Raw genomic sequence first — 24,102 nt, 5'->3', positions numbered from 1 at the left:
TTCCGTTGATCGGTGATCCGCTGTGTCCGGGGGACACAGCGAACCACTGATCGCTGCGCGCTCCCGGAGCCGCGTATGCGGGGTTAGAGTGGGAGGATGTCAAATGACATCCTCCCAGAACGAGAGAACCGCTTTGCGCCCGTCATTACCTTATATGGCGGGCAGCGGTTAAGCTGGGTACACATGGTTTGTTTTTTTTATTTTTCCTTCAGCCATCAGGCACTGGTTTCCTCCATCCACAGAATGGAGATGGATGCAGAAATCCCGCCACCAGGACATTGTATTCTAACAGCGGGGGCTCGCCATTATCAGAGGACACTGCAGCTGCTGATCAGAGAAAGTTTTCCAGCTGGTCAGTTCAAGAGAAGCTAATATAACAATCTACTTCTGTTGAACAGAGAGGGCTACAAACAGACTAAAGCTTGGCTGGTGTTCCTAGCTTTACCCCAGTGCGTTTTTTGGAAAGGGTCAGGGACTTTTTTGAACGCAAAAAGTTGCATTTTTTGTTCATTACACTTCAATGGAAACACTGCAGAAAAGCATGTAGTGCATTTTTGCTGTGTTTTTGAAGCATTTTGTATTTTAAATCTGCTTAGCAGCAAGAAAAAAGAAAAAAAAAACGCATTGAAAACGCGGCAAAAGTGCAGGTGCCTTAAAAAGTCAAAACCATGTGACAACATGTGAGCATGCCTAGGATTATGATAAAAGTGGGGCGCACTGAGCTAGAATACGCCCTACTATGGCAAAATTGCCAAAATATGGCGAAATTGCATGTAACATCACCAACCCCTCTGAGAAATGACATGTGGATAAACTCGGTTAATACTCTGCTAAGGGAAAAGTTGGTATATCGACATACTGTAGGAATTGTCCTATAAAATTTTTCTAAAAATATAGGAAAGTTGGTTGGAGATTCAAGGACTGGTGCCCACCCAACTGATTAGATTAATAACAGAGTGGGTAATTAACTGCTTTAAGTCCGCACTATAGCAGAAATACTGCTACAGGGCGGACTCTCCGTGCAAAATCATGTATATTTACGTGATTTGAGCTCCCACTGTGATTGCGGGTTGGATGTACGCGTGCCGACCGGGCGGTGCCGTGAATTGGTGTCCGACAGATCATCAGCAGTTTCAGGCCAGTGATGTTCGGCCTGGATCTGCTGACTGATCCCTGCCCTATCAGACATCTTCCTGTACCTGTGTTTACATTTACACATTCTGTCCCAGAGACAGAAGAAAGTAGATCCACGTAAGTAAAAGCAGCACACAATTACAGTAAAATCACAGCTAGGTCACATTTAACCCCTGATCGCCCCCCCAGTTAACCCCTTCACTGTCCTGTCACCAGTGTCATTAATATAGTGTACAGAGTTTTTTTTTACTGATCACTGTATTAGTCACCAGCGACTTGAGATAGCCTTAGCATCCCTCCCAGATAGCGTCAGATTGCCCACCACTACATCAGTCATCACATTTAACCCTTTGATTGCCAGGAACACGCTCACATACACAATACACTTCAATTGCTAGTATAGTATCTGAACGGATCAATATCTTTGATCAGATCAGAACTATACCAGCGTTCACAATAGTATAGTGTCCCCAAAAACGCAGCGTTAGCGAGATTAGCCTCGGCACCTGCCAGCACCTGTGTTTAACCCCTACTCTAACCCCCCCCCCCCCCCCCCAGAAAGTGCAGTGTTAGTAGATCACGGTCACTTGATACATTGCACACAAAACCAGTGTTCGCACAGAATCAGGCCCGATCTCTTCTAGCACTTTCAGGTAATTTTTTTTGTAGTGGTTCAAGCAGTCTCTGACAGTCAGGTGCTCTTTTTCCCGTGAGTCGCGGGAATTTAGTGGCCAAAATGTCCAGCAAAAGGTACTCTATTGAAGAGGACTACAGGACTCTGACCATGTGAGATGAGAGCGAAAGGGAAGCCTGACAGAATCGGGCTCAGAATATGAACCTGTAGACAGCAGCAGCACCCTGACAGATAGCTCAGACGATGGAGTAGAGGTCCCTGCTAAAGCCAGTCATACCCGACCCATTCCCAGGTTACTGAGGTGGTATAATTGCATGATGATTCTCATATGCAGCAGAGTGCCAGTACTAGTGCCACTCTACCTTCTAGTGAACTGGCAAGCACCAGCAGCCCAGTACATCCTGGTCTTCTACATACCAGCACTGCAGCATCACTTGGCGATGTGGCGAGTCCCATTAGCGCAGTACAAGCCGGTTCGGTGGCAAGCACAAGTAGTGCCCCGCAGTCACCAAGAATTTGCACACAAACCCATAAAGCCCATAGTGTCCTTCCGGATGTGCTTGCAAATCCTGATTGGCAGCTCACAAATTCTGCAGCATCCGTTCTTCCCCCATTCACTGCCCAACCCGGAATTCAGGTGGAAACATCAAATTTAACTACTCCCCTTGATTTTTTTTGGAGCTGCTTTTCACGGAAGATCTGTATGCATTGATTGTAGATCTAAGCAATTTATATGCACAATAATTTATCACTGCCAACCCATATTTAAACCTTGCCAGACCATTTGCATGGAAGCTTATTACGGTTTCCGAATTTAACGGTTTTTTGGGCCTAACCCTCAACATGGGCATTACTAAAAAAAAAAAAAATTAATTGCGGTTGTATTGGTCCACAGACCAGATTCATCATATGCCCATGTTCTCTGCTGCCATGGCCAGGCATACATATGAGAATATAATGCAATGTATGCATTCCAACAACAATACACTCTGTCATCCTCGGGGTGACCCTGAATTTGACCGGCTCTACAAAATCGCAAATCACCTTAACCAAAAATTTGCAGATGTCTACACTTACCAGCAAAACACCTGTGTTGATGAGTCTCTCATTAGTTTTTCTAGCCGCCTTACATTCAAACTATTTCTCCCCAGCAAGCGTGCCAGATATGGGGTCAAGATGTATAAGACCTGTGGGAGGGCAACACGCTATACATGCAAGTTTTGGATTTACGAGGGAAAAAGATGTCATGTCATGTGGCAAGATAGTTTGGGACTTGATGTCATCCTTTTTCCATATGGGGTACCACTTATATGTGGACAATTTTTATACAAGCGTGCCACTATTTAGACATTTATACAATCTTGGAATTGGAACATGTGGCACCGTGCGACCTAATCGCCAGGACAAATGGGATGTTTTTGTCCTGTCTTCCATTTACGCAGACACGACCATCCAAATTTCCTTGGCAGCTGGTGTTGTTGAGAAGTCCCTGTGTCCACGACAATAACCTTAACATGGGAGGGGTCAACTTCAATGACCAGATGATGAAACCGTACTTAGTTTCCCATAAAAACAGACGCTGGTACAAAAAAGTGTGTTTATTTCAGTTGGCTATATAGAACGCTTTTGTGCTTTACAAAACAACTGGACGTAGTGGATCCTTCCTAAAATTCTAGGAAGAAATCATCACGGTCCTTTTATATCCAGAAGGTGCTGTGGCCCAAACCTCCAACCCAGATGCAGTTAGCCGGCTGCATGAGAGGCATTTTCCCAATGCCACTACTGGTATCCCAACCCAAAGGACACCCCAAAAAAGAGGCCGTGTCTGTAGCAGACAAGGAATTAGGCGTGACACAGAAATGAGAAAATATATTTTTTTCCCCAAAATTTTTGGTCTGTTTGTTTATAGCGCAAAAAAACCCCCCAAAAACCCAGAAGTGATCAAATACCACCAAAAGAAAGCTCTATTTGTGTGAAAAAAAGTACATATATTTCATTTATGTACAGTATTGCATGATTGCACAATTGTCAGTTAAACTAGAGCAGCGCTGTATAGCAAAAAATGGCGTAAATTGCAGTATCCATACCATAGTCTGCAGACGCTATAACTTTCACACAAGGCCATTAATATACACTTATTGAAAATTATTTTACCAAAGACATGTAGAAAATACATTTTGGCCTAAATTTATGACTTTGAGTTTACTATATATTTTTTTATAACCGAAAGTAAAAAATATCATTTGTTTTTTAAATGTTTGGTCTGTTTTTGTTTATAGCGCAAAAAATAAAAAACCCAGAGGTGATCAAATACTACCAAAAGAAAGCTCTATTTGTGCGAAAAAAAAAGGACATACATTTTGTTTGGGTGCAGCATTGCATGACTGCGCAATTACCAGTTGAAATAGGGCAGCACTGTAATGCAAAAAATGGCCTGGTCAGGAAGGGGGGGGGGGGTAAATCCTCTGGAGGGCAAGTGGTTAAGTATTCTGCTCTCTACTGCCCCTAGTTGTATAGCAGGCAATTTTGATATACCATTTCCATTATTTAGTGGGATCTTGGTGTCATAACTGCATACCAACCCATATTTGATGGAAAGTACTCATATCCCCTGTACTTAAATCTGGCCATATATTGACTGAAATTTGGCCATATCAGCAGGGACCAGATGAACTTTGATCCATGTATGGGCAGGCTGGTTGTACAGAAGTTGATTTACTGATCAACTTCTGTACAATCAGCCTGTCTGTATTTTTCCACTTAATCAGAGCCTCAAGCTTTTAAGTAGACGGCAGTACTGATCAATGTATTCTCATGGCTGGGAAGTCCTTAATATCAGAATACAAAAGTTCAGTGAGGAGGATGCCACCATCCAAATTGAGTGTGTGGATGGGGGAATCAAATCTTTTATTTTGTGCAAACAGCTGGCTGAATAAAAAAATGGGCTTATCTGCTTTAGTTTGAGTATACTACAAGAAGCAATTGATAGATTTTTATTTCTATAGACATGTACTGTTGTAATGGCGTTATGCTTGGGAGGAAACATATGCTTTGTATGCTGTGTTTTTAAGGTAAGGTAAATATTTACTGAAATGTTTGATTCCTGCCTCCCTCTTTTTGAGATCAATGTCTGGGGACAGATGTGACTATGTTCAATGGTGTATGTGACTTCTTGTATTAAGAAAATATTTCCCAGCCCCCACAGAGTTCATCCGCACCCTGCTTACTTTATTATTGTACTATGCCAGAAAATGTAGCCTCCTATCATGGAAGAAAACTACAGCTCTTTTTCAGCCTGGAAAACTATGATAAACAAGGCCCTCCCTCTTTACAAAGTTGCATATGCCAACAGGGGGGTTCCTGCTAAATTTGACAAGTTTTGGGGAGGTTGGGTTAACTCCATGTCTATGGTCTCCGATTAATATCCTTTATCTTTTGGGTCTAGTTTTACGGGTATTACCTTGCTTGTAGAGCCTATTTGTTGGTTTATTGGCTCTCTTAGTCAGGCCAACTTTGTAAGTTAAACGGTCATAAGGCACTCTTTGGGACCCTTGCTATTGGTTTAGTAATCTAGTGAGTGTACCTCTGAAGACGTGCATGCGCACGATACGAGCCGGGGGGTGGAGTCGCACTTGCTGTTGTCACGCCGCTGTTGCCAAAGGCCAGAACGGCGGCCATCTTGTGAGCTATTCCTGAGTTTCTTGCCCTTGGCTGAGCATTCCTTGTAAAGGCTTAATTGCTGTTACCTGTACCCAAATGAGATGTGCTTACATGCTGTTTACCAGTAGATGTCTGTTGAGTGTACATCTGACAGAGGTGGAGGATTCCCTACTGGATCACTTCACAATATTTCACCATGATTGCCGAACTTATATCCTTACTGCATTGATATTTTATGGACTTGATATATTCTCACTTTTATGCTGCACTTTACGGATTCATATTTATTAAATGATTTATTGAGCATTTTTTATATTTGATTTTTATATGCTGCACTTGAGTGTTCCACTGATCTTTTTTTTTTTTTTTGTTATGTCAGATTGATTGACTTTGCACTTTATTTTCACTATATTATCATTCACTTATTTTAGCACTGCACTTTCTATATATTTAGTAATCTACTATTCTGGCTAGGGTGGAACCTTGCTATACCTGTATGTATTTGTATTACTTTTCTCACTTGTGATACCTGAAATTGATGATCATTATGCTATGCTGGCTGCTGATGCTGTAGCATTGGAATATTTGTTTCATTGTCAATCTGAGTCCGTTAGGACTGTTTTTACGCTGTATGTCATGCTTAAAAAGCAATAAAAAGAATTTTTACATATACATATATATTGGGGGTGGCTTAAATGTGGATGAATAAACAGAACCTGTGCCTATTTGCTGTATACACTACACACACATGATTCAATCTTTGTACCTACAATGTACTGCTAACAGTGGGGAAGACAGAAATGCCCATGCCCTTGGCATCAGTGTGACAGTGGGAGGAAAAAGTGCTGATGTGTCCGTGTCATGCTAATTTAAATATGCACATATAGTGAGGCTGAGGGCCAGGTATAATAATAAACGCAGTTAGTAAAATCACAAAAGCCCAGGCTAACATCCCCACAGACAGCTCTTAGGCCCCATGTACACGGGACACTTCTGAACGATGGAAACTGACTGCTGGAAAACGTAGGTTAAAAGTCTGTTTAGCTGTGTTTGCATAACACGTTTAGAAGCGTTTTTTAAAGATAAGCACAGGAGAACCTCCCAAATGCCCAGAATGCACTGAAAAGTGGTAAATTATTAACGATTTCAGACTGCTTCAGAGAAAAACCGAGAGTGGAAGCAGTGACAGCAGTATGTGTTGAGATTAGCTAAGGTGAGAGTTGCTCATTAACATTCTTTTGTTTCCAAGGGTGGGAAAGGTGTCTGGTGGAGTGAGTCATTAAGGCCACCTGGCAGGGGGTCTTCAGGAGGAATTTGAGGTGTGAATGGACATTAACATATCTATTGTTTCGTTTCCAAGGGTGGGAGAGTTCTGAGGTGTGAATTGGTCATTACAATGCATGACAAGCTTAGTAGGAATATCCTGTTTTCAGTGTTTTGTCCATCTGAGTACCTTGAAAACGATTTGCATGCATTTCTCATGATGATTTCTCTGGACAGCATCGGGAACTGGAAGAGTTAACAAAAATTTTCAGACGCAAATGCTTATAAACGCGATTTGCCGCGTTTACAAGCACTTTGCATTTGAAACACTGATAAAATGGACTGCTGAACGAAAGTTTTCTGCGTTCAAAAAAACGACTGTAAACTCAAATGCCTGTAAACGAAGATGTGTACATGGACACATAGGAAAACCTTAGGGTGAGTTCAGGGGCTGCTGAAAAAAAACGCTGAATAGCTCTAAACGTGAGTTTATCAGCTGCAGTGTACATGAGCCCTAAGGCACACAGATTTGATAGGTTCCCAAAGTCTTACCTGTACAGGACCAATGCTCTTGTTTCTTCCACCAGGCATCCCATCTTCTCTAATAGCTGCAAAGGAAGAAAACAGTTTTTTTTAATACTAGCTTATAAAAGGTCTCTAGATTTACAAACACTGAATGAGGAAGATAAGACTGCCATGTAGAAATGTATTTTGCTCTATATTAAAAAATTTTATCTTTTTACACACACACTGTACACTGTGCTACTTTGGTGTAATTTGGCACCATAGAATATACTAACTACATCCAAAGTTGTACTACATACTCGCAACGAAAATCAAATCAAAAGCACATTGCAGTAAAACTGTTTTCTATATATATATATATATATATATATATATCAGTGGTATACTGTGTATATTAGTGACTACAAAATTTTGGTAGGCTAGAGTCTGCAGATAAGGTCTCAGAAAAAAAAGAGGATTTTAAACCCAACTGGTTAAACAAGTTGTACAGAGAAGTATAAAAAGGCTATACAATGAAAATACAAAAGACTAGTATACAGATGTATTCCACCCATGCCTCGGGCAATACCTGAGCAGCAAAGAGATAACTTCGTAATCACACTAAATGAGCTTCTTAGGTGTTTGAGAGATTTAAGTTGGCCATAGATGGGTAATTTTCTTTTTTTTTTTTTTTCCCGTGCAGTCAGTAGGCCGATTAAAATAAATAAATAAAATAGGATTCTCCCATTCACACAAACCCCCAACCTACGCCACCCCACATTGCCAGAAGAGATAGCAATTAATATGGCTTATATCCATAATAATACATTATTCCAAAATTTGTTTTTTTAGTTTTGGGTGATTTTGTTTAATACAGGAATAAAAGGAATTAAATATCAATGTAAGCACAATTGTTATTGCACTAATAATGTCTATATGGACTTAAAATTGCAAGACATCTAACCTGGCCATAGATGGATAGAATTTCAAACAAAAATTCTTAGGAAACGTCTCAGGAAAATATGTACAAAAATTCTCATAACCTTCGAATGTTGTTTGAAAGATTTAATTTGCTTTTAACGGACTTTCCTGAATGAGTATGTTTAGTGTTAGAAATTCATTCATTCAAGAGCATCCTGCTCATCACTACGTTAGAAAATCAATACCAATTTGACCCAATAATGATTCAAAAAAATTAATACACTTAGAACATTGTTTTCCTAAGATTTTTGGTTCGCAATTCTACCCATCGGTGGCCAGCTTTACACATTTAGCTGCATGCATACATGTAATGTAGGTAAACACTTACAGATATGTATTACTTATCACAGAGATTTCCTGGCAGTCCCATTATCTGTTTTTTTTGTTCAGGTAGTATTAGAGGGAAAGAAGTTACATCTACACTTAATTCTGTTTTCAGTTCTACAATAAACAATAATTCACTGTCATGTGTTTTGGGTTCTTTTGGTCGTTCCTTACTAGATGTCATACCAGCTTGGTCCATCTAGAGCGCTCTTCGTAGCACAGAGTGGTTGTACCTAAATTGGTATCCAATCAGACTTCAACATTGGAGACAAATACTAGAAATGAATAGCATCATTGTTTTGAAAAAAATTACCTATCAATCTAGGAGTTCTACCTGTATACACTACTATGGTGTTGCTGGCTAGTTTACTGGTCTTCTTCAAAGATGGTCATACATTAACCGATTTTTTTTATTTAACCAGTAACTCCCACTGGACACTTGTACCTACAGGTGAGCTTATAACAAAGCTGACCTGTAGGTACAAGGAATATCACCTAAACATGCACAGTTTAGGAGATATTCAGTGTCCCTGCAGCGGGTGATGTCACCTGTGAATGCGCTCTGAAGGAACGCCATCCCTTCAGATCTTTGCGCCATGGCTGAGGCTCACATGCCCAGTAGTGACATCATTACGACTCAGCCAATCAAGTGGCCAAAGCCTGCGAATATGGAAGGAAGTCCAGGTGAAGATGAAAGCCCTATCAACGGTAAGAGCTCGCCGTTGGAGGGCTTCGTTCTAAGGTAAGTCTTTCACAATGTGCTAATATGCGATGCATACTAGCACATAATGACATTACCTTGCAGGGAGATTTTTTTTTTCTCCTATGTCAAGTTTACCACTGCTTTAACACTGCTCCTTACATTTTGAGCACATCTGCCTTCTTGGGAGAAACTTGTTGACAATGCGGTTGATTTATTAAATCTGGGGAGTGCAAAACCTGGTGCAGCTGTGCATGGTAGCCAATCAGCTTCTAACTTCAGTTTGTTCAATTAAGCTTTGACTAAAAAAAATGGAAGCGGATTGGTTTCTATGCAGATCTGCAGCAGATTTTGCACTCTCCAGTTTTAGTAAATCAACCCCATGTCTTTGATCTTAGCATTTGACTTTATTTCATGATTGGATGTTCCACTGGGAGCTCCCAGTTTTGTTACTGTCTATCTAATATACTCTTTTAATTTTGCATATATACTTTTGTTTTTAGTGGGAGCTATGCACTCTCTTGCGACATTATGACTGTATGTAAACCAATAGATTGTTTATCTGCTTCTTTTTTTTTTTTTTTATATGTGTGTGGGAAATAACTATTTTCTTGCACCAACGGTGATGCTATTGTTTGAACTGTAAAATTATCTAAACAAAAAATTTTTAATAAAACGTATCTGGCCTAAGAGAAAAAAAAAGATATTGTAAAAGCAACATTTTCTTTCAGAGAGGTAGTGAGGGTTAAGCTTGAAAACTTGCACACCCACTGGCTTTAAGAGAATGTTAGACATTGCTGATATTTACCCAGAACACAAACTGTACAGACTGGTCCCAGTGCATTTGGCAAGGAACACAACAGATGTTTCATGCAGTATCTGGGATGTGCCCCCCTCCCCAAAGTTACTGTAATCAGCTTGCACAGTCCACTGAGTTCAGAATACACTTTAATCATGTCTCAACCTTTATTTCCAGCCCCCTGCAGATAAAACAGCAAACACACACACACACATCAAACAGATACTTTAGCCTACTGCAAGAAGAAGAAAAAAAAAAAAAAACATACTTTGCCTAAAGCATCCAATATGGGTGTGATCTCTTTATCCAGACAGGGGTACTTTGCAAAATTATGGTGCCTTTAAAATAAATGTTAGTCCAATGACTAATTGATAACCCTTTTCAACTTCTATCATGATCAGTTCATTGTTGGAATAGCTCAGATAAAGCTGAGATAAGGCATTGATCCTGATTAACCATTGACACACTGAAGACCTGAATTTACTAGGAGCAGAGTCCATCCAAACAGGTCCTTCTAGTGCCCAGTCTTTGTTTGGTATCCGATTTAATCTCAGAGCTGTTTATCTCTTGACTTGCCCTGAAGGCTTGAGGAATGTTGATACAAAATAGTAATTGTACTGAAAACAGAGAGTCTTTGTACACTTGAAATCACCATTCCCCCTTGCCATAATTATGTAGTCCCAAGAAGTTTGCTCCAATGTGATGTACATTGCAATACATAGCCATAAAACATGCACTCAGTTGAGTTGAGCATGCAAGCATGAAGCACGCTCTGCATGCATGTTCAACCACCTTCTTAACTAAATTGGTTTCCAAAGCCTGAACACACCCATGTGTCAGAGGTTCAAGGCTGTTGCTTATAGTTTCTTATTTAATTTTGCTGTGAATGCCTATTGTGTGAGTCAGTAGATGAAAATGTTCTCAAGGCCATACTATCTCCTAATCGCCACTCGTTATCATACTTCCAACTGCTAACTTTCCCAGAAAGTCCAGGTGTTGCTGGGACTGCTTAGGTTCCCTGAGGACATGTCAGGGCTGTATTTACTGATTATACTGCCCATAAAAGACAACCTGTCGCCAGCTAAAAAAAAAAAAAAAAACATTGAAGGTAAAAGCACAGAAAAATCAAGGTTAACCCAGCAATTCTGGGATATGCCAGTAGGACTAGCCTCCATGTGGCAAGTTTAGCATAATCAAAGTATTGCTAATAACAAAGAAAACAATAATATGGCCAATATACTATGCTGTTGGGTCCTACAATGCCACTGAATCTGTCAGGATGTGGATTGCTCCACTAAACAGACACAATTTTGCACCAGCAATTGCTCCACAAAGTACAATGGCTGCTTAAAAAGCAGAACTAAACCCATCGATTTAACGGTTTCCTAAAACAGTTACATTCCAGGCATGCCATGAACGATAACTGTCACAGCTGGTTGTGTTCTCAACCGAACTGTCAAGCCATCAAATGGCTGGTGTCATAACTGATCACGTGTACCACCATGGTGACTGCAGATCTAGCAGAGGCCAAGATCACAGCTTTTTTGGCTGTAAAGGAGAGGAGGGTTTAGTTCCCCTTTAACTTAAAATCATTCAAATCCACACTTCTTTTGCTTTTTTTTATCATTAAAGTATAACTAAAGGCAAACATTTGTTTTGTTTTTTTTAGTTTTTGGATATTGTGGATTGGAGAATGTTTACCATTATTATTGAAAGAGAAAGTAAAAGAAAATCTCAAATGCTGGGTTATCCACAGAAAAGTAAAATAGGGGAAATCTTCCAATGGAAACACTAGTTCTGGTGGCCTGGGGGTCCCCAAGGAATTACCTCAATTTGCAGGGATTTCCTCTCACTTCCTGTTTGGCTGTAGGACAGGAAGGGAAGGGAAATCTCAAAATTGAGACACAGATGAAAAACATCTGATAGGGGTTATAACTGCTCTATCCAAAATAAAAAAAGAAATGCCTATAGTCCTACTTTAACATGAAAACCAGAATGTGCTGTTCGATGTGGCACATTGTCTATTTTACAAAATTCTAAATTGACCAAAATACTTTTCAAATAAAGAAGAGATGGCTGTTTTTACTGGTCTCCAGTAAGAAAAAGTACACTGTCCCTTTAAGTGAAAAAAAGGGTTACAAATCAATACCCATGATTAAGAAGATACAAATTCATACACAATGATATTCAGTGAAAAAAATTATATTATATACCTATGCAGATCAATACCTATTAGAAAGTGTAAATCTATAACCAATATTGATAAAAATACATATCATCAAATTAAAGATTCAAAGTTCATATTAGATAAATCCATAGTCCGTACTAAAATATAAAGGTGCTCCAGTGCAAAAAGCGCTTTTCAAACGATGAGGCCTCTTACCAGACAGAAATGATTTTGAATTACAGAGATCACAAATGCTTTATCTCCAAACCGATGGTCAACACTCTCACCATCAGACTTCCAAAAATCTCTGTGACTCCATCAGTAATATTCAGCAGTGGTGTCTCCACAGCAGGAAAGCGTGCCTTAGCTTTTTTTTTTTTTTTTTTTTTTCAAAAACACCCTCTCCAGCATAGATATGTATTAGGCATAAAAAAGGAGAAGCCTCACAGAGCAGTACTATAAAAACCTCCTTAATAGATGCTAATTGCACGTACATGTAAGAGGAATAAACAAGCAGTATACACAACCAAAAGCACGTCTGTGGGACTGTCCAGCGTGAAGCCTCCAATCCCAGAGGACTCCTATTATAACGTCATCATGCACAGGGGCTCTGGATGGTTCTGTGGTCGTAGTTTTGGTAGTATCTATGATCGAGAGCATTGTTTGGAGTGAAGGCTAAGGTGTGCTTTCCTGCTGTGGAGACACCACTGCTGTATCTTACTGACAGGGTCACGGAGGTATTCAGAGGTCTGATGGTGAAAGTGTTGGCCATCTGTTTGGAGATAAAGCATAGGCGATATCTGTAACTCAAAATAATTCCTGTCTGGTAAGAGGCCTCATCACTGAGAAGAACTTTTTGCACTGGAGAAATTTTATATTTTTGAGCACTTTGATGGCACTTGGATATTTTATCTAATATGAACTTTTAATCTTTTATTTGATGATATGAAATTTTATCAATAGTGGTTACAGATTTACACTTTTCAAAGGTATTGATTTGCATGGGTATATGATAAAAAAAATAATGGATTATTTATCTTTATTATTTATGTGTATGGATTAGCATCTTCTAATTCATGGGTATTGATTTGTAACTTTTTTTTTTTCATTTAAAGGAACAGCGCACTTTATTTTTTTTTTATAGTTCTATAGTTTTTCTTAGTTCTATATGGTCCAGTATTTAGGATTTTTAAGTTGCAGCAGTCTTGTATTTATAAACAACTGAGTGTGATTTTTTTTATTATATAAATTATGTTTATTAGGCCGGCCATAAATGGGTCAAAATACGACCGATTTTTCGTCCGAAAATGTGACTAGGGTGTTCGGATAACAAAGCTGGCTAAGCAGAATTACAAAATCTTTGTTAGTTAAAATATCTATGCATGATCTATTTCAACTGTTAATTTTTATGTTGGAGCTCAACTTTAAAGTAAAATTTTAAGCCAAATTCTAAATAGGATACAATTTAAGCCTGCATTCACACCTGAACAGAGTGTAGTCCTGGTGATTTTGAAGTGGTTTTTGTTATGCTTGTAATACACTTAAAAAATGCCTATTACAGGCACATGTGTCAAGCTTCAGGAGTTTGTTTCCTGGGCTGGACATGGGGAGGAGAGCAATTTTATAGAAGGAGAGAAATTCTTCAGGCGCACTTACCATACATGCTTTCCCACTGATGTCTATGGAGACAAATCGCCTAACTAAAAATCAAAAAAAAAAAAAACTTATGTACTTTTTTGAGTGTAGGGTAAGTAAGAATGGGATTCTGTGCAGTTAGGTACAGGGAAAAATGCTCAGCTGAGAATGGGGCCTTAAAGTGTTACTAAACCCAGGGCCCTGCATTCACTATATTTGATCTCCCACAGTACACAGAACATGGAAATGCAATTATTTTAGTAAATATAAACTGCTAAATACCTTTTCTCATCAGCATATATACTGTAGCAGTTTTGTGACTTCTATCAGTGTCCAGCAGAGATCTGGTTAAAGCTTGTAGGAGTTTTCATTCCTCTCTGACTGTCCTAAGGATACATGACCCATGCCCCTCAATTTAGACAGTGTTATTGGCCCTGTACTAATCACATGCACCCTCTCAAGGAAAAAAAAACCCCAAAAAAACCAATGCTCTAGAGGGGATGGGAGACACTACAAGCCATTAACTTAATGGGTGAAAAGAAATGTGAACAGCCTTGATCATAGAGGCATTCTCTATGATTAAGCCCCGATGGGTGGGATGAAATGCAGCAGAGGCAGGGCTCAGGAGGAGCTCAAGGCTGAGGCCGTTCACATTACTCTTCACCAGTTGAGCTAGTGGTGTGCAGTGTCTGTCGTCCCCTCAAACTTCATTGTACTTTCTGAATGGTCTGGATTTGTGCTCCAGGCCTCTGTCCTGGGACCAATTCTTTTTAACTTAATAAACAATAATACAAAGGCAAAAACCTAAAACGAAAGGGGAGAGGAGTCTGATCATGGCACTGTGAGGCTCTAGGCGCCCGCAAGTTATGGGAGAAATAGTGTGCCTGACTTCTCCGAACTGACCTGTAGGGGGTTCTGGCTGGTGAGGAGCAGGGGGACCCCGGTCCATCGGTGGCTGGATGGCTTCGGCAACGGCCGGTGGGGGCGGAGGACCTCTGTGGTGTTTGGGACCGGGAGCGACCAGGAGCAGCCAGCTGGCCTGCTGTCAGTGGTGGCTGGGAGCAGTGAAGGAGATCTGGGTCCTAAGCGAGCTGGGAGCCGGAGGCTGGGACTATTCAGGCAGGAGAGGCCTTTCCAGCCCACAGAGAAGCCTTAAAAGGTCTGGGACAGCAGGAAAAGCTCTGCGGATGAAGCAGAAATAAGGCTCTGGAAGAATCCCTCTTGTGCTGAGATACTGACCTCAGGAGATCTAGAGACCCCCAGTCCATCATAAAGGCACAGAGTCCCCCCATCAGGTGTGTTCAGAAACCCAACATGGAAATAACAGCCAATAAGCAAACAGGGATTGATCGGTATTGAATGGTTGGTTCGGGGGTGATGGTGAGTTGTCGTGGGTAATGGCAGGACATTTAAAACTCTGTGATATCTGATGTATATGTGACAAAGTAAAATCAAACATACCTGAGCATTGAGGGTGACAGAGGAATACACTGTGGGGAGCTCTCTTAGTGCTCTCGGGTCGGGAGAACTGCTTTACTTATTCTGGCCCCCAAAGTAATAGAATGGGAGTGGCATTAATCACTAGAAGTGAAAGAAAAAGAAATCTCCCTGGGGACGATTTTCTTTGTATTGTAATGGCAAAAACAGTGCAGGGATACGCAGGTGATCACCTATGTGGCAGTTATTGGAAGCTGAGATAATAGAAAAGTAACAGGAGAGTTGAACCAGGAATGAAGGGCAAATCAGCTAAAGGCGGGGGCTCAAAAAAACCCCAAACCGAATGCAAAAGCCACTACAATTAAAAAATATATGCCCCTTCAGGAGAAAAATCCAGAGAATCAAGCTCAGGAAAGTCAACAAGAAGGTGACGAAGATCAATCTAGACCAGTGGTTCTCAACCTGTGGGTCGCGACCCCTTTGGGGGTCGAACGACCCTTTCACAGGGGTCCCCTAAGACCATCAGAAAACACATATTTCCGATGTGTAAAGAGCAGCTACTGTGTAGAAAGCAGCTACTCTGTTAAAAACAGCTACTGTGTTGAAAGCAGCAGTATTGGAGGTAAACCGACACTCATAAATTATGATTACTGGGTAAATAATTTTATGGTTGGGGGTCACCACAACATGAGGAACTGTATTAAAGGGTCACGGCATTAGGAAGGTTGAGAACCACTGATCTAGACTGTCATCTAGAAAGAAAACAGACTAACGAATCAATACTTTTGGGCAGTGTTATGGAACAAAGTGTCACAGAACAACAAGGGGGCCATGTTACAAACACTTACAAAAACGGATATGGCGGAAATGTCCGCGAAACTGGAGATGTCGTTGAAAAATGAGATGGGGGGGGGGGGGGGCGCTCGTGAGCAGCCTGAAGAACTGCTGCTATTTAAATTTGGCTGCTTGACCACCGGCACATCGGCCGATTTTAAGGGGGGGGGGGGTTTCTCGCCTCTCCTCCAACCTCTCCTGGCCCCTTGTCCCCTGGGAAAAAACAGCCTCCTCCCGCGCTTCCAGCGCCCGGCAGCCCGTTTTTAAAGTTGCGGCCTACCCGCCGGAGATCGCGGGTGAAGTCGCGGCCTTGATTTTTGGCCTGCCGCCGGAGAGTTCAAGAGCCCCGGCCGCGGGATCGAGTCTTCCCCCGGAGACCAGGGTTGAAGCCGCGGTCTTGATTTCGGGTCCCCCGCTGCCCCTACGCGCGGGTGGGCTGGATCCCAGAGGTGAAGATGACCTGGCATCAGCGGCATCCCTGCGGTCTTCCCCTCCAGGTCTGAGAGACGCTGAGCTTCTGCACCGTTTCAAGACGATGCTACAGTCAGAACTGTCCTTCGCTACCTCCAAGCTTGCTGACCGACTTTCGCGTGAAATCCGAGAATTGGGCAATCGGACGAATGATCTTGAGGATAAAATGGATGCGGCGGCCACTGTCATTGAGGGTCATGAGCACGACTTGTGTGACCTCAAGAAAGAATTAGCGGATGTGCTGCTCCGACTTGAGGATTTCGAGAACCGTTCCCGTCGCGGCAATTTGCGGTTAAGGGGTATACCTGAAACGATCACAGATCTCACCTCCACCGCTACTGCTCTGTTTCAGGAGCTGACGCCTGCAATTCCCATCGACCGGCTCGAATTTGACCGCATTCATCGTGCATTGGGCCCCAGACGACCGGATGGGCCCCCGAGGGACATCATCATCAGGTTCACTTTCTACCGCACTAAGGAAACCATTCTCTTGGCGGACAGAAACAAACCAGATTCCAGGGACATTGCTACCAGCTCTTCGCGGACCTCTCCCAGACCACTCTGCAGAAACGACGTCAGTTCAAGCCCTTCACTTCGGTCCTGGTGAACCACGGAATTAAATACGCCTGGGGCTTTCCGTTCCGCCTCACCTTTAACTACCAGGGCTGCGGTCATTCTGTTGTTACGCCGGAGGAGGCCCATTCGCTCCTGTAATCTTTGCACCTTTTTCCGCCGTGGGTCGCTGCTCGGAGCCCGGCTCACTCCACTGGATCCCCAGCAAGGCCGCTTCCACCAGGCCGCCTCTGGGAGCACTCATCCAACAGAAAGAGGGCCCTCTCTCAGACCCCTCAACGATCAAGTCCATCCAGGTCTTCTCCGGGGTGAAGATGCATCTCGGATTTCCCGTGTTGTGTTTCACCGTTGGACTCTCCTGATGGGACTGTGAGTTTGGCCTCTAGGGCTCTTCCAGTTGTTAGCGTTCCAGGCTAGGCCTGATCCAGCCTACTCCCTTGGGTTCCGCCACTAAATAGGGGGGGGTCTCCTTTTGGACTCGTGGATTATGACTTTTCGCTGTTCTGGCCTATCTCGGGTCCGGGTGCCGTTGTTCGGATTCCCGTTTGGGTATGGGGTGATGGCTCCTTCGGGCTCCAATGGGAGGTTGGCCTGCTCGAATGTTGGCCTTTTTGGGAGGTGGGTGGGGGACCACCTGGGCTGTGTAGAGGTTCTATGGTGGCCTGTGGCCGTCTTCCTGGAGGGGGTTGGCCCCTAGTTTAGCTGGGTTTTCTAATGGGAGGTTGATGCGGAAGTGCTCACTTCTGGGACTCTTAATTATTACTTTAGTGTTCTGTTCTACTGTGTCAATTGCCTTTTTGCCCCCTGGGGGCTTATGTTTTTGTTGTTTTCATTTGCAGCCATGTGTCCGGTGGTAGAGCCACCCCCAACCGGTATCGTTCAGGTATAGGAGGATGCATGTCACCATTGACGTGACACGTTTGTACTGTTATATATATTTCTTGTTTCTTTTTTTTCTCCCTTCTTTTCTTTTCCTTTCTGTTTTTTTGTTTTCTTCTCATGCAGGGTTTCGGGATGCCATAGTCCGTGCGCCATTGGGAGTGGTAACTGGTGGCCAAGCTATGCTTTTTCTGCTGAGCGTGCTGATACCGCCATGGCCTCACCCCTTCTGAAAGTATACTCGCAGAACGTTCAAGGTTTCAATTCGCCTCAGAAGCGGGCTAAAGTTTTTCATCACCTCAAATCGCAACAAATTGATGTGGTATGTTTACAGGAGACCAGGTTTTCCCAGTCCTCTGCTCCGCGGTATCTTTCGCCTCACTTTCCCACCTTTTACACTGCCGCGGCCCCTGAGAAACGCCAGGGTGTACTAATAGCTTTCAAGCGCAATCTTCCTTTTGTCTGTGCTCGGAATATAGCAGACCCCACGGGTAGGTACTTACTTCTGCAGGGCACCCTCTGGGATCAGGAGGTTACCTTTGTCTCATATTATGTACCCAATCGCTTTCAACATAAATTCTTTTCTCATCTTTGCACCATTGTCTCCCGACACTCCAAGGGTCTTCTTTTTCTTCTGGGAGATTCTAATGTTACCTTGGATTCTACATTGGATAGGCGCTATGCCCAGGGGACGGCCCCTTCTCATGACTTAGTGCTAGAGGAACGTATGAGCTCTCTCTTGAGGACGGCGGGGCTGGCAGACGTTTGGAGAGAATTTCACCCAACTGAGCGCGACTTTACATTCTACTCTAACCCTCATGACAGTTTTTGTAGAATTGACCATATATTCATGCGTGTTCAGCAGCTTCCTTTGGTCAGGTGGATAACTATTCCCTCCTCGCCCTGGTCGGACCATGATACCTTGGTACTCCTCCTGGCCCTTTCTGGGTCGGTGCGGTGCCCTTTTCACTGGCGCATTAATGATTCCTTATTGACCACTCAGGTCACTTGCCAACAAATAGAATCTTTTGTACGCACATATTTTGCGGAAAACTCGGGATCTGTTTTTTCGGCAGTTCCCCTGTGGGAGGCGCATAAAACCACGGTGCGGGGTCAGGTTATACAGTTGGCGGCGGTTCGGAAGCGGGAACGGGAGCGCCGACTTTTGGAGCTTCATTCTCTGTTGGCCTCTGCGGACGCTCGTTGGAAGTCATTCCCATCCATGGCCCGTAAACGTGCCCGGGACACCCTGGCAGCAGAGTTGGATCTACTCGCCTCTTCAGAGGCGGAGCGGGCCCTGCGTTGGACCAAACACAAATTTTATTCCTGTGCGAATAAGCCTGGTCCGATGCTGGCCAGGAAACTCAATTCTGTGGGGAAACCCCACAAACCGATCCGATTGCGACTTCCCGTGGGTGGCTGTACTTCTAATCACCAGCAGATTGTCTCCCGTTTTGCGGACTTTCTCTCGCGTCTTTATGCTAAACCAGATCCCTTCCCTGTGGCTCAGGCAGAGGCATTTTTTCAAGACCTCCAACTCCCTGGACTATCTGAGGCCGCGCAGAAGGCCCTCAATGCCGGTGTTACCGTACTGGAAGTGCTACAAGCTATTAAATCTCTACGGTCCACTGCGGCCCCAGGTCCAGATGGCTTTTCCGGCCTCTACTATAAGAAATTTGCAACTCTGTTGGCACCCTTCTTGACTGATTATTTTAATGAGTTATGACAGGGCTCCTTGCCCTCTCCAGACGTGCTTAGAGCTCATATCTCTATGATTCCTAAGACGACCGATGATGTGCAGGAACCACAAGCCTTTCGGCCCATTTCTCTTCTTAATGAAGACCTGAAGATATTAGGCAAGATTCTCAGCTGTCGTATCAATAAATATTTGTGTAGCCTGATTCACAGGGATCAAGTGGGTTTCATCCCTGGGAGACAGGTGGGTGATAACGTTCGTAAGGTGGTTCATCTTATACATTTTCTACAACAACGGAAAATACCGGGATTCTTACTGTCCTTAGACATATATAAAGCCTTTGATTCTCTATCCTGGGACTATCTGCGGTTTGTGCTGTCTCGCTGGGGTTTTGGGGATTCTATTCTTTCTTGGATTCAGGCCTTGTACTCTTCCCCGTCGGCTTCCGTTAAATACGCTGGGTATTTCTCAGATTCCTTTCCTATTTGGCGAGGTACGAGACAGGGATGCCCCCTGTCCCCAGCACTCTTTGTCCTGGCGCTTGAGCCGTTGGCTATGGCGCTCCGGACTGATTGCAATATATCGGGGGTTCCATACGCTGGACAGGAGTTCAAGTTGAACTTTTTTGCAGACGATGCCCTCGACTCTCACTAACCCCTTGACGACGCTTCCAAATTTGCAACAGGTTCTTGAGCGCTTCTCCTTGATTTCGGGTCTCTGTATCAATTTGGATAAGACTGTCGCGCTTAATATTACTTTGGCCTCAGATTTGGTTTGCGCCTACAGTCCCACTTCCCTTATAAATGGGCTTCTTCTTCTCTTGAATATCTAGGCATTCGCTTGACCCCCACCTATGACTCACTGTTTGCTGCAAACTACTATCCACTGCTTCGCTCTGTGTCCTCTCTTATGCATTCTTGGCAATTTCCGCACCTGTCATGGATTGGACAGATTAATTCAGTAAAAATGACCATCTTGCCGAAACTGCTATACTATTTTCGCACCCTCCCAGTGCGGGTTCCTCATTTCCTTCGGTTACTTCAGGCAAAGATTATGCGTTTCATCTGGGCCAATAAACGCCCCAGAGTTTCCAGAACTACGCTTTTTGTCCATAGACTTCAGGGTGATCTTGGGGCTCCCAATGTTACTAAATATTATCAGGCGAGCCAGATCGCCCCTATATCTATGTTGCATGCTTCCTCAGACATACCTCTCTGGGTCCTCCTGGAACTACCTAATTGTGCCCCTATTGCGATATCGACACTTCTATGGCTTCCCTCTGCCCTGCGTCCCACGGCACTGAGTCCGATTTTGCTCCATGGCTTGCAAGTGTGGGACTTGGTACGTTACTCCAGTGGCCTAATGTCACCTTTTTTGCCTTTGCTCCCAATCACTAACAACCCCCTCTTCCCACCAGGTTTAGATCAACCAAGGGCGTTTTCTTGGTGGGTGACCAATGGTTTTTCCCAGGTACGACACTTTTTGACTTCTCGGTCCTTCCCTACATGGAATTCTCTTCAGGAGTCACGGGATGTCCCTTCGGCGGAGTTTTTTCGTTACCTGGGGGGGGGGGAAAGGGGAACATCCATATCTTAAATTGTCTATGTCTGTCTTCCTTCAATGGGAAATGTGGTAGAGTGGTGAATTAACAGTAGAAATTAGCCTAAATAAGGTTATGACTTATAATAAGAAAGGGTTAAATTTTCTGACAAAAAAGACATAAGATACTGAGGGAAATCCATCATCACTCCATAGATGTAGTGTTTCTTCAAGAGACACAAACATCAAAGTTATACTCAAAGTTTTATCCATGGTGGTATCATGCGGATTCTCTAATTAATTAAAAAGTCAAAGGAGTAGCAATTGGAATTTCAAAAAATTTAGATTTCAACCTGGAAAGGACCCAGAGGGTCGGTTTCTATTCCTGAGGGGAAAATTACAAGGATCTGATTACACATTAGTTAACATCTACTGTCCAAATAAAAACCCAGTAAAACTTCTGGTGGGTATGTTAAGAAAACTTTTTGAATTTAAAAACGGTATTCTGGTTGTGGCAGGAGACTTAAATTTATGTGTGGATCCTCAGTTGGATGCATCATCAAGTACACGGAGAGAAGGGGGGAGGAGATTAAAATTATTGAAGAGGTTATTATATCAATGTCAACTGATTGATATCGTATGTACTCTCCAGCGCCTCAGGAAATGCACAGCCAAAAAGGAAGCCAAGGGAACCAGGACAGCGACAACCAAAGAAAATGCTTCAGGGGTGCAGCCCTCCTCAGATAGGGAGATCAGCCCTCATCAGATAGGGAGACTAGACAGAGAATAAACAGATGGCGCACACACCCAGTGCATTATCCAAGGTTTATTGAAAGGTATAAAAGGTAAAAACATACTCACAGAGCAAGCATGTATCTAAAAAGCATTTGCATAATGACGATGGCCACAACGGCAAGCAAGGTGTTCCAACTGTCAGTGCGGTCAAATGGCTGACATGTTTCGGGGACGAATCCCTTTCCTCAGAGCTACTGACCAGCCTGTATGAAGGTCAAGCGGTAAATAACCATGGCTAGATACCTTGGGAGCAGAGCTCCACCTCCTCTACTTGTTATTGGGTGAGGAGTTGGAGGGGGTTATTTAAAGTGCAATATTTGGTAATTTCTATAAACGTATATATATATATATATATACATATACATACACACACACACATATACATACATACATGCACTAAAAGTGAAAGCGAATAAAAAATTATATATACATGAATGCATCATTTGCAAATGTAAATGTAAATAAATATAAAAATCATAGTAATAATACTGTCAACAATGATAAAAATAGAGGTAAAAATTATATTAATAAAGATCACAAAAGTAAAGATCATAAGACTAGTGGATTGTAGATGATTTGCAGTTCAAAGTATCAAGTGTGGCTGTAACCTATATATATTTTTTCATAAAATGATATCATAAAATAAAAATCAATATATAGAGGAAAAAAAAAAAAACCTGCAAAAAATGTTTGTTTTTTTTAAATAAAAATAGTTGTAAAAGATTATGGTTATAGCAATTACCATTCTCCTAGTGATTATGAAAGTGGGAGAGAGGCAGAGAGAAGAAACATTTTTTTTAACTATATATATATATATGAAATAAATTAAATTGAATTAAATTAAAAAAAAATGTAATAAAAAAATTAACTGATAGCAAAAAAAAAAAGGAAAGGAAAAATGGGGACAGTAACACACATGAAATGGAAAGTGTGTCCATGGGTAAATGAATGACCTTTAAGAGGCAATGGTCTGGTGAATTGATGAGATGTATGTATATGGTATACAGTCAGGTCCATAAATATTGGGACATGGATACAATTCTAACATTTTTGGCTCTATACACCACCACAATGGATTTGAAATGAAACGAACAAGATGTGCTTTAACTGCAGACTGTCAGCTTTAATTTGAGGGTATTTACATCAAATCAGGTGACCGGTGTAGGAATTACAACAGTTTGCATATGTGCCTCCCAATTGTTAAGGGACCAAAAGTAATGGGAGTCGATGTCTAACCCCTCATTTGGCCCCCCCGGGCAATAGGGGATCATGGGGCCCCTATGTCCTTGCCCACACTCAAAAAAAGCCTATAAAAAGGTACCAGGGGCATTTCATGGGGCCCCCTACTGACCCCGGGCAGTGCCTGAGTGCTCGAATGGTAAGTCCGCCCCTGCACCTGGGTGATAATGTGCCCAAGCGGTGGATCCAGAAGGTTTCCTTCTGGCACAAACACCGAAAACGTCTGTCTGTGTCTGTCCTTAGGTATGCTGTCCAAACCAAACACCCTAAGACCCATAGGGCTCTTGTCGTGTTTATCTTTGAAGTGGTTTGGGATGGAGTGTTTATCACCACCATGTTTGATATTGCTTTTGTGTTCCGCAAATCTGGTACGCAAAGTGTGGATGGTACGACCCACATATAATTAATTTTTTTATTTAATTCAATTTAATTTATTTCATCTATATATTTACTTTTTTTTATCTTCTCTCTGCCTCTCACTTTCATAATTTTTTTTGCAGTTATGAAACGTGTCAGCCATTTGACCGCACTGACAGTTGGAACACCTTGCTTGCCATTGTGGCCATCGTCAATATGCAAATGCTTTTTAGATACCGGCTTCGTCTGTGAGTATATTTTTACCTTTTATACCTTTCAATAAACCATGGATAATGTACTAGGTGTGTGCGCCACCTGTTTATTCTCTGGCAAATGATACCTGGAGAGTAAAACACCCAAGAGAAAGAGACTATACCTTGTATTGTAGGTTGTATTACATGATGATCGAGCATATGCAACTGGAATTGTTGGTTAGTTCCAACATAGAGGTTGTGTCGATCTCGGATCATGCTCACAATTA

The 24,102-nt window shown here is 42.5% G+C and overlaps 1 protein-coding gene across 1 annotated transcript in view; it reads right to left on the bottom strand.

Annotated features, from left to right (window-relative positions):
• NR6A1 (nuclear receptor subfamily 6 group A member 1) overlaps positions 1-24,102 on the bottom strand; it is a 111,559-nt gene that overhangs the window by 60,219 nt on the left and 27,238 nt on the right. Inside the window, exon 5 of the mRNA XM_089659074.1 lies at positions 7,244-7,299. Within this exon, the coding sequence (XP_089515200.1) occupies positions 7,244-7,299 (56 nt within the window). The remainder of the gene's footprint in view (positions 1-7,243; positions 7,300-24,102) is intronic.

Source organism: Staurois parvus, unplaced genomic scaffold (assembly GCF_062004578.1).
Source record: "Staurois parvus isolate SC_StPar_1 unplaced genomic scaffold, SC_StPar_1.0 ptg000002l, whole genome shotgun sequence".
Lineage (NCBI taxonomy): Eukaryota > Metazoa > Chordata > Amphibia > Anura > Ranidae > Staurois > Staurois parvus.
This window is presented reverse-complemented; position numbering and strand designations above follow the sequence as displayed.